This window comes from Cryptomeria japonica, unplaced genomic scaffold (genome assembly GCF_030272615.1).
Source record: "Cryptomeria japonica unplaced genomic scaffold, Sugi_1.0 HiC_scaffold_78, whole genome shotgun sequence".
NCBI lineage: Eukaryota > Viridiplantae > Streptophyta > Pinopsida > Cupressales > Cupressaceae > Cryptomeria > Cryptomeria japonica.
The window spans coordinates 42,911-54,968 of NW_026728900.1; the positions used below are offsets into that span (position 1 = coordinate 42,911).

A 12,058-nucleotide genomic window follows, 5' to 3' on the forward strand; every position below is an offset into this window, starting at 1 on the left:
AGGGGGTGATCTCTTTTTCATTGATATATACTTGAACATGGGATATATACTTGAACATGTGATATATACTTGAAGACTTGGATGCAACAAAATGGTAAATGGCTTAGAAAATGGGATATATACTTGAACATGTGCCCCATGAATAGCAAGGAGATAAAGGCATATGTTAGAGATATGTTCCACAAGCGCACTTAGGGTAAGGAGCTAGGGAGAAAGAAAAAGTATTATATTGAAGAGTTTAACCCCTCGTGTAACCATTAACAAAAAGTGTACATAGGGGCCAATTTATCGTGGAAAGCCAAAATCCTAATTGCTCAATTAAGAACTAACTCCCATCAGCTCCGATGCAAAATTGGGCGTTGGAAAAGACCAAAAGAAAATTAAGAGGAAATAGTGTGCATTTTTTGCACTTCGGATAAGGTTGAAACAAAAAAACACTTCATTCTAGAATATGACGCTTTCAAGGACAGCAGGGACAGTTATGAAACCACTCAGGCAGACTACTCTTGGGATAAGTTATTCAATGAGGGGTGTGTGGAGAGGCTAGGGGCTCTCATCATAGGCTGCACAAGAAGGGGTCTAATGCAGAAATTGATTCCTGAAGGGATCTGTCCCATAGACTATACTTAGCCTCATGAACGTTAAAATAATTTCTTCTTTTCGATTGAAAGTTTGTCTATTTTCAAAGCATTTACCTCCTTCTCTAATTTCGGTGTACCGTGGATTGTCCAATTTCTATGAATTTTCCTTCATTTGTCTGCCTTGCATATTTCGAGGAAAATGCTGAACCTACCACCTTGTCTGAAGGCATCGGCGCTTGCTTAATTTCAAAGCGTTTTCATTAAATTAGTACCTAAATCAAACAGAATCCAATCTCCTTTTCCTCGATTGAGGGTTTGTCTATTTTCAAAGCATTTACCTTCCTTCTTCCCTGATTTCGATGTACTATGGATTGTCCAATTTCTATGCATTGTCCAAGAACTCTTTCTTAAATAAAACGACAAAAACGTGCTTTTCCCGTGTATGATGTTTAGTTGCGATTTTTTTCGGGGATAAAAAAACAAAAGTTCAAATTAAGAATATGCTATAAATCAAATAGAATCCGATCTAGTTTTCGTCGATTGAGGGTTTGTCTATTTTCAAAGCATTTACCTTGCATTGCCCAATTTCTGTGCATTTTCCTTTGTTTGTTTGCCTTGGATTAGTGGATATTTCGAGGAAAGTGCTGAACCGACCGCCTTCTCTGTAGAAATCGGCGTTTGCTTAATTTCTACTCGTTTTCCATACGCTTTAGACGAGGAGTACTGAACCCGCCTTCCTGATGATCTATTTAATCCACACTAGCCTAACGCTTCCACATAAACTCATCATTCATTACGAATACTGCAACCAAGTCCTGTTAGTCCCGCTCTCTCTTTGGATTTATAAACGGGTTGTTCGCATTTGAGCTGGAACTAATGGCGTCTTCTTCATCATCTCACCAGCAAAATCGAGAATCAAAAGTTTTCTCTGGAATAGAACCTGACGGCAAAAGGAGGAAGGTAGAAGAATCTGCAACATTGTTTGATGTGTTTATCAACCACAGAGGCACCGATGTCAAACAAACTCTTGCTACTCAGCTTTACAACTCCCTTGATCAGTTAGGAATATGGGCATTTCTTGATAGCGAAGAGAAGGATCTAGGAAGTTCATTTCCCTCTATGATTGAGACAGCCATCCGCTCTGCAAAGGTACACGTAGCCATATTTTCCCCACGATATGCAGAGTCAGCTTGGTGTTTGGCTGAGCTTGTTCTCATGTTACAAAGTACGGCCAAAATTATTCCTGTGTTTTATGGAGTGAAGCCTAGTGATCTCCGACACATAGAAAAGGGAGCATACGCTGATGCATTCCTTAAATTTAAGGAGAAGGGCAGATATCTGGACAATATTAGCGAGTGGAAGGAAGCCCTTCAGTCTCTTTCATTTATAGCCGGAGAAGAAATTAATAGGTAATATTTCTGTAATTTTCGTTTTTGTATGTTATATAATTCCTTCAATTCTGTTTCAACTTTTTACACACAAAATCTTCCTTTTATTTTACAATGTTTCAGCGAGTGGGATTGCCAAAATATAGGAGCAGCTGTGCAAAAAGAAGTACGGAGGAAAACATCTTTACACGTTGCTGAACATCCAGTGGGCCTTAACAATCTTGTGGAAGATTTTGAAAGGCGATGCCTTGATGAACTTGTACAAGATTTTCAAAATCAGTGCGGGCTGGAAGACAGGAAGCATAAGGGTAGGGTAGTTGGCATATTTGGCATGGGAGGGTGTGGGAAAACAACTCTTGCCAAAGAATTGTTTAACCGAAAGAAATCAAACTACTCTGGAGCAAGCTTTTTGTTTGATGTGCGAGAAGCGGATTTGAGGTGCGAAATGCCTTCTTTGCAAAGTAAGCTTCTTAAAGATCTCTTCAACGCAGATCACAACTTGCTGAATACAGAGGAAGGAGCAAGTTATCTGAAAGATAGTCTACAAAGGAGCCCCCATTTGAGTTTCTTAATTGTTGTAGACGACATCGATAATGTGGAGCAGTTAAATGCTCTACAGATCATGGATATATTGAATAAATCAGATAATAGTCTGATTATCGTCACAACCCGTGACGTTGGAGTACTTGTAACAGCAGGAATTACTGTTGCTTATAATTTGAAAGGAATGGGTAGAGATGATGGCAGAGAACTATTCTGTTGGCATGCCTTCGACAGACCCTATCCGGAGAGCGAGTATGAGGAGTTGGTTAACTCCTTCGTAGAGTTGTGTGGAGGGCTACCTCTATCTCTTCAAGTTCTGGGCAGGCATGTTCATGGTCGAAATGGTAGTTATTGGAGGTTAGAACTGATTAAAGTTGGTAAGCTGCTTCCTCGGGACGTGAAGAAAAGGCTGAGAATTAGTTTTGATGCATTGGAGAATGAACAAAAAGAGATTTTCATGGATATCGCTTGCTTTTTTATAGGCAAACCGAAGAGTATAGCAGAAAGAGTCTGGGAGGGATCAGGATGGAACCCTCAGCATGCACTGGAAACACTCAAAGATAAGTGTCTTTTAGAAAGACAAGAAATTTTGAAGTATGAAGGACCTGTACTGAGAATGCATGACCACCTGAGGGACTTGGGCAGAGAAATGGCAATCGAGTTCAGCCCTCCACATCGCCTGTGGCGTCCTCAAGATCTGAAATCCTTGGTATGCCTTTTTATACTTTCAGGTTTCCCCTTACTATTGTAAAATTATATATCTTCACTTGTTATTAGGTAAATGGAAGTCTGATTTGCTTCTGTGCATGCAGGAATCAAAGGGTTTCGACAACATACTCGCCAACACCAATTTCAGGTGTTTCCATTCCATTTTCGACAAGTCCATGGGCTCTCAAGTTACATTCTTTTTAAGCCAACCGAAAAATTGTTCTGAGATGTCAGCTTCCTTACTATGGCTTCAGCTTCAGCCCAATTCCACAGAACAACCAAGCATCCCTTCATGGATTCCTCTTCAGAATTTGCAGTGTTTGAAAATCGAGCACGGACAATTCAAAAAGTTGTGGAACGATAGCATACAGGTATTTTGATATCCTCTCTGAAAACTTAAAACTCCGTTGAGGCTATAGTAGTGGAATACCTCATGTTATTGTTGCATCCAGACTATTTTTTATCATGAAAGCTTTACACAACTTTATTGAATTTCAGGCACCGTCCGAGTTGAAAGAGCTACAACTTTCTCAGACCTCTTTGAAAGAGTTTCCAGATTTATTAGGAATATCAAAAGACAGTTTAGAAAATTTGTTAGAAAATGGGGAAGAGTCTAGTATATCTAAGGCCTCGATGAATAGCCTTGAAAAGCTAGAGATAAAGATCAGCGGTGAAAAATGTGTATCCAAGATACTAATCAGCAGTACTGATTATCCCAACCTTAGGTCCTTGAAACTTCATGGCATGGAAAATCTTATGGAAGTGAATTTAATAAGGGTAGAGAAATTAAGTTGTCTTGATATTAGGAATTGCAGAAAACTCAAAACATTGACAGGAACATCTGATCTGAAAAATCTTGAGCTGTTACACGTCAGTCAATGTCCAGACCTCGAGTTTGAGTCCTTGTGTCTCAGGGATATGAAGTGTCTGAAGAGGGCAAGTTTTGGTAAGCATGTGAAGCTGAAAACTTTTGAATTGTATGGTTGCCAAAATTTAAAAACAACAGAGTTTTCTTGTGAAAAGCTTGTAGATTTAAGCATTCGGGACTGTCCGAAGCTTAAGAATTTGCCAGATTTAATAGGTCCAAGTTGCCTGGAGAGGATTCTAATTGATGGATGTGGGAAGTTCGAAAACCTTAAATTGGATGGTTGTCGAAATTTGAGAAGTGTGACAGGTAACTTTGAGCCAACAAAGTTGTACATCTGTGGCTCTCCTCAGCTTAAGGAGTTGCCAGTTCTCGCCACGCTCACCAGTCTGTCTATAAAATGTTGCAAAGATTTGCAAAGAGTATCAGGAACTGGTGATTTTATGGAGCTTACTGAGCTGATAATTAGTGAGTGTCCTACGCTTGAGAAGTTGCCAAGTCTTGCGAGATTGAGCTTCATGGAGAAATTTATGATCGAGTCTTGTGAGAAACTGCAGAATATATCAGGTATTGAAGAGTTGAATGCATCCGAATATATGAGACTTTGTTATTGCAGCAATGCAGTAATATGGAATTGCATTCATAAGTTAAAGGTAATGATTTCAATCCTCCTTTTTTAATAGAAGTGTTTTTAAATTCATTACTGACCTTTAGTTTTGTTTTGTAATTTGTATTTACAAGATAGTGTAGATTTTCGTTAAGTAATGTTTGAAGTGATCTCTAAATGAAAAAGAATTTACCGTGGATGAAGTGACAGTATTCTGTTTTAATTTCAGAGTGTGCCAAGGAGAATGGATATGATTGCAAGAGCGGCGCAGGGAGCTGAGTCACTTTTAAACGAGTCTCTGTTTTCTGACGCTCGTATTGACGCTCATGCAGTCACTGACATCGTTCAATTTGGTGCTGAAAACAGTGATGACGAGGACAGTGACGATGAGAGGAGAAATGGGAAAGTATTGAGTGCAGTTTTTGTATGTTTTGTGGTCGAGGTTGATAGCTTTACTTCAGTAAATGATATAAATCAAGCACTTCCACAGAATGCGTTCAGACTTGAGGTGCGTGAAGGAGGATGGATAATTACAATGGTAGAGTCTGATGATTGGGGCCACTCTTCTTATTGTAAGAAAGTTTCAGATGTTTTGAGGAGGTATGGAGTGATGAAAAAAGGGTTTCGAGTGGAGCTGAAGAAATATGAAGAGTCGAAAAGTTTGGAAGTTTTACATAAAATTGTTGATAAGCTACATCATGGGTGCAGAGCGATGGTTTTGCGGAGAAGAAGATAATGTCACTTATTCATTATTATCAGTTTAAAAAGAGAATTTTATTTCCTAAATTTGTAATGTGTTAGTAGAACACAGCTTCATTTTGGTATTATGCAAGGGAAATTTTGTATTATTAATGAGAAAACAAATCGATCTCTTAAATTATTGTGTTCATTAAAGGAGTTCAATTTAAATTTCACAAAAAAATGAGTTTTTTTTAAAATTTTTTAAATTATTTAAAATAAAAATATTAATTGGGATAATGTTAATAAATAAGAAGTTTAAAGTGATGTTTCTAATAGTTATTAATCATTTTATAAATTAATAAATATAGAGGCTGTTAATATATTTGAAGATTATCAATTAAATTATTTAGATTTATTAAATAAATATATTTATACTAGTATAAAGGAATTTAGATAAATGAGTCGGGGTTTATAATAGAAATTATTTCACATACTGAAGAGATTAAAATAAATAAATGTGATGCTTAGTTTGATAATTAATGAAGGAAAAATGATATGAGAAATGTTTAATATTAAATAGATCATGAATGAATTGAAAAAATTATAAGATATAACCTTCACACTAATACTTTGAGCCATTTCCAAATCATATGACTTAGTGATAAATAAGTCATGAAAAGATTGAACCAAATGTGTACGACTGTCCATAAAAAGTTAGCACGATCATTCACAAAATATTATCCTATTTAATGTCCATAATAGTTAAAGTTCTCAACATCAAGCATAATATCAAGAGTAAGAATAGTAGTACCGAATAACACATGATGAAGCACACCATTCTCACCATATTTGGTAACTTAAGGATTCTAGCAAGGGATTCTTCCTAAGGGAACATGAAATGTACATGAGAGCTTGCCATGCAAACAAGTCATCAAGTCATATAGCCTAAAGGCCAAAGAATGTACAAGGGTTGCAAGATTTAACATAAAATCAACCAGTTTATCAATAAATTAATAAATAAAACCCTAAAGAGAAAAATAAGAGTAGTGTGATGGCATGAAGTAGTGTCTCAAGATGAGTTAAAGTCTATAAAGGATGGAGGGATATTGTAATGATACAAATAAAATAGAAGCCAAAAATCTAACAAGATCTTTAAATTAATATAAATAATTAGAAATCAAATCTAAAATTCTAATAAAAGAAGGATAGATCTTAAAATTAAACTAGTAAGCCTTATAACAAACAATTAATAATGATAAAATCTAAGAAAAATAAAATTACGAAGAAAAATTAAATAGAAGAATATACTATTGGTAGACTTACTTGTACTTGCCATTAGCCTTGTACTATTACAATGAGATTAATTTAATTGGCTATTAAAAAAATATTTCAACCAATTAAAAGTGATTATTTGTTAGTAAAAAAAAAAGTGAGTATTTGTTTATTTAAAAAATAAAATAAAATTCATAAAGCTTCTATGTAATTTTTCTAAGTTTTTAAATTGTAAAAATTAACTTTAGACAAATTGATTGGCTAAAACACTTTGGGTGTGATAGAGCTCGTTTGAGGCAAATTTTTTATTTTTTAAATAAAAATAAATTTAAATGTACAACTTTTACTAATACAAAAAAAGTGAGAAAAAGTAAATCACATGATAAATTTTATTGCAAGGAAGCTAACATGAGATGAATATAATCATATTAAATTGGATTATATGTTATAAATATAATAATTTTAAATTTTAAATAATATTTAATAAATTAATATTATCTTTTATATAAGAGACTTTTTAGTTTAAAATTATTATAATTTATCGTTATAAATATTTTAATCAATTATATTATAATTCTAATTTTAGTGAATTATTTTTTTAATTTATAATTATTCAAAATTTTTAACTATATAATTATTAATTAAAATTATTATAATCAAAATAATTAATAGTATTCATAATTTAATATAATAATTAAATATAATTATTATTAATTATTGTAATTATGATTGCAGCTAAAAGATTAAATAAAAATTATTTTTTAACAACTCAATAAGTTATATGTGAGATTTGTTGCTAAATAAAGAATATATTTCATTTATGTAAAAAATTCAAAAACTCTTTTAAAGTTTTTTTATAAAAATTTAAATTAATTTTTTATTGAAAAAGAAAATTTAGGAAAACATTGTTGTAATGTTTTTAAACGGATTTGTTCTGATATTTGAGCACTTACTAACTAATAAAAGAATATTTAAATATCTTTTATAATATTTAAATCAAATCCAGAAACTACTTGGAATATTTAAATATCATTTGTCACATTATTATGATTGTGAGTCGACTGTTGAACGCGTCTTCCTAAAGCCTTCGGCGCTGTTTCCCATAACTAACTCCATTTGCTTATTTTAACATTGTTGTATCACACAAAATTTCATAGGTTTAACTATGTTTAATAAACCCCAAGCAAATAGTTTTTTAACGATTATAATTCTGATTGAACGCGTCTTACTGAGTCATATTGAACGTCTTCTGAAAGCCTTCCATGCTATTTCCCATAACAAACTCCATTGACTCAATTTAACTTAGAAATACACATATTTTCACAAGTTCTTGTGCCAGTTTCTGCACAAACTTTTGCAGCAGTCCCTGTCTTCGTAGTCTCGAAACACTAAAATTCATAAACAATTAATTTTTAATTTAATTATTTATATATATTAGTTGGAAGAATCTGTCCCACATTGTTGGAGTCATAATATTATTATTATTATGATTGTTGTGACAACACAGTTGAATGCATCTTCCGGAAGCCTTCCGCGCTGTTTCCCATTACCAACTCCATTGACTGATTTTAACATGATTTAATAATCGCTTGCATACTAAATAATTTGATACTGTCTACCCTATCGTGATCTCGCTGACATAAGTGCACTAAATATGATCCGGCCTAACTTTTAAAAAATGGTTTGAATGAAGCATTCAAAAGTTATGTAAAAGATCAAAAGAAATAGTGGTATACAGCAAACTTAGATATAAACGGAAAGATAAATAAACTTGAAGTGAGAGATGAGCAAATGAAGACTTAAGATATCTAATATTGATAGGCAAATTATTGTGACTTCATTGACTTAAGCACACTAAAATTAAACACTTGATTTTTCATAGATTATTTAAATGCACTTTGAGTTTGTAAACTAAAAGAATCTTTCCTTTGCTTAAGTAAACAAATGAAGGTATTAAAACATTTATGTATTTAGATTAAATAATTTAAAGTTGTTGTAATGGCAATTGTATAATTTGTGTTATGAGGAAATAAAATGTGGATGAAGGGTATTTATCTTTAAGATAAGTAATGAATCTAATTGATTTGATAGAGATTTTGATTTTTTTTTTGTTATTGAAAAAATGCATATATTAAATGAAGAAATAATGTGCAATAGATACATCTACTAATATATACATCTTGAAAGAAGAAACTTAATCTGGTTACGTTGTCATAAAGCATTACAATGAGGAGCATATTAGCAAAACACAACTAAAAAACAAGTGAAAGTTACAATTACAATAAGGATGATCATTTTTCTCCAAGAGTATCAAGCACATGCTCCTCTGCAATGATGTTCACAATTGTGTGTAGAGATCCATTATGGTCTTGAGCAATAGCCGTCAATTGGGACTGACTATATAAAGTTATGTCTTGAGCTCTAAATTGAGTTTATCTTTCAAGGCTTTAAGAAAAGATGAGTTGTAAAATAATAATGAAAAATAGGGCATGCATAATTACTTTTGTAGGAGATAAAACATTAAAGAAAATAAATTTACATCTAAGTAACCAAATATACATATTAAAATACGTTGAGGATAAGATTTTGATAAAATACAATCTTATAGTGGATTATTTTCTAAGCAAAAAATTGAATGATTTGAACTTGGACCAATTCACTCTCCATTTCAAATTTAACCTTGATTGAATTTGGATTGGAGAAAAAAGTTTGTGATAGATTAGCTTAAGAGGAAAATATTTTATATTACAACCTAGAAGCCACCTCCAATCTCTAAAAAAGTTGCAAGAAATCAGGGGTGATCCAAATTTTGTTCAAACTTGACATTGAAATGAACATTTTAAACTAAATCTTCATATTCTGACACCTATAGCTATTAAACTACAAGGAATTTGAAGATGATGAAAACTAGTGATTTGTGACATTTTGAATTCAGATTTTAATTTATTTATTTTAAAAAAAAATTGGAATCAAATTGCATCTTTTTCCACCTCCTTCGAAAAGTAGTTTTTTACATAAAACATCTTTTTTGAAAATGAGTTGCATGTCATTGCGTACAACTTTTTTTCTACAGGGGATAAAATTATGATTCTTTCAAATTTAGATTTGCAAAACTGATATGTAGTATTTGCATTTGGTTTCATAATGTTTTATTAAATTTTTATAAATTAAGTTTTGAAGTCGAAGTAATTATAATTTAGACAGAGGTGTATGTCATTGGACGTAACTTGTTATGTATCAAAATTTTTTTTGTTGGAATAAGGACATCAATACCTAGTGCACAAATATTTTTAAATTTTTTAAATTAATTTATAATTTTTCCTCTTATGTAGAATAAAGAAGTTGATGTTCGATGAAAAACCTATATTTAGTATAACTATTAAAAAAATCATAATAAAATCATTATATATTAAAATTATAATTGTTAGAAACCTTGTTTCAATGACTACCACCCAACAATTTGGTTTGCCAAGTTACTTTCATTTGAACCTTCAATTTGAGCTTCGAAAATCAGAAATATATAGAAAGTTAGAAGAAGAGAGGAGGTTTGATAGAACACCCCTTCGAATGAAGAGGATTGAAATGAACATATTAGGGGTGAAGGGTTGTTCAATCGAACCCCTTTAACATGCACAAACTTTTTTTTGTAACAATCATGTTCATTCAAACCCAATACATTTTAATTGTTGGTGTACATTTAAACCCCTAGCTGGCTTCAATCTTTTTTTTCAATTCATAATCATATATAAATAGAATTTTATTTTTTCATTTTTCAAAATAAAATAGGAATTTTAATTCACATTTTTCTTCTACAAAGAAAATTGAAATAATGGAGTGGAATTTTTAAGGACCACATTTTCAAGAAAAGGAGATGGGAAATAAAAGGACAAGACAAAGAAAGTGTGCAAAAAAGAATTCACTTTCAAAGGAACAAATATTACATGAAGAAAGAGTGCAAAGATATTGGAAACAAAAAATAGGTATCTGTCTTTACTTTTCTATCTAAATTTATTGTATCATGTAACTTCAAATATTAAACTCTCTCTCTCTCTCTCTCTCTCTCTCTCTCTCTCTCTCTCTCTCTCTCTCTCTCTCTCTCTCTCTTCTTGTCTTTTTGTTACACATGTACATATTTGTTGTCATTGATATCAAACCTATTGTTCATGGTTAGGTTGATGGTCGAGTTGTTGGTGCTAATATCCAAGTGACTTGTTTGACTATTGGTTTGGTTCATATGTATTATGATGTAATATGATGTATTGTTATGGTTTGGTAGTATTGTGATTTCGTTGTTTCTACTTAATGACACAAAAGTGATTTATAACATAAGTGTATGGTGTTGTATTTTGTTTGACAATTTATTTTGGTTCATGTTCTTGATGTCTCATTGCATCTGGTTGTTGGTCTAGATGTCTATCTAATTGATTATAGGCTACATAGTTATTTGCAGATTGATGTTGTGCTTTCTAGATGGATTGGGTTGATGACATGAGGTATTTCTAAAGGATTAATATTCTTTGTTTGGTTGGGAAGTGGTGTTGTTATTGTTGCTGACTATTATGGTTTTGAATATGATTTTGCACTAGATATGTTCTAGATAGATATGTTGAATATTGTAGAATGTTTCTGGTAGTTTGATATTAGTTTTACAGTTATTTGGATAGGTTTTCTTGGGTGACAAGTTGTCTATGATCAATTATGGTATTTTTTCAGGAGTGCATAAAGGATTTTGTTGCTTTCCTCATGTTAATATTGCTTTGAGTATTGTGGATTAGTTGTTTTTGATAAAGAAAAATGGGTTTTACATGCACCCAAAACCAAAAGTTTAACAACTTGCTATAGGCTTCCAAAGAGCCACCAAACATGCCAAAAGAAACATTCACATTTCCAATGCCACAAATTGGAAAGATTATTTAATTTATTTATTATTGGTGAGGAAATAATATCTTTGTTGAAACCATATCACCAAATTTAATGTTATTCTTGGTCTATCGATAAAACTTGGTTTGCCATTTTGGGACAGATAGCTTGCTATTTTTAAAAAGGGGACATGACAAGTCCTCCCTACAATTTATTGTCCTCAAGCAATTGTAAACATGTAGCTCCAATATCTCATTGCCACGCTAATCAATCATATCAAACTACATATGAAGCCTTGATCCTATTTGAATGAAGTTGCTTTTTCCTCTCAAGCATCTTGAAAATTTCCTGAAAAATGTTCATGTTGTGCAATATCATGACACAAATATTTAATATGCAACCTCATATCCCATATTACAAATCTTCTTCAATTAGCAGTCTTTCCCCTTTCAATATTTTTCCAAAACTGTGTGTGCACGGTCAGAGAAAGCTAAACCAAAAGTTCTTACAACCTTTTCTAATGATATAGTTTTGATTTATGCAACACAATGGA

At 32.4% G+C, this 12,058-nt stretch overlaps 1 protein-coding gene across 1 annotated transcript; it reads left to right on the forward strand.

Annotated features, from left to right (window-relative positions):
* Nucleotides 1–1,379: 1,379 nt before the first annotated feature.
* On the forward strand, nucleotides 1,380–5,543 carry LOC131864158 (disease resistance protein Roq1-like). Its single transcript, XM_059215176.1, has 5 exons — nucleotides 1,380–1,990; nucleotides 2,093–3,221; nucleotides 3,325–3,591; nucleotides 3,719–4,738; nucleotides 4,922–5,543. The coding sequence occupies exons 1-5, from the start codon at nucleotides 1,458–1,460 to the stop codon at nucleotides 5,426–5,428; spliced, it is 3,456 nt and encodes a 1,151-aa protein (XP_059071159.1). The 5' UTR covers nucleotides 1,380–1,457; the 3' UTR covers nucleotides 5,429–5,543.
* Nucleotides 5,544–12,058: the final 6,515 nt, after the last annotated feature.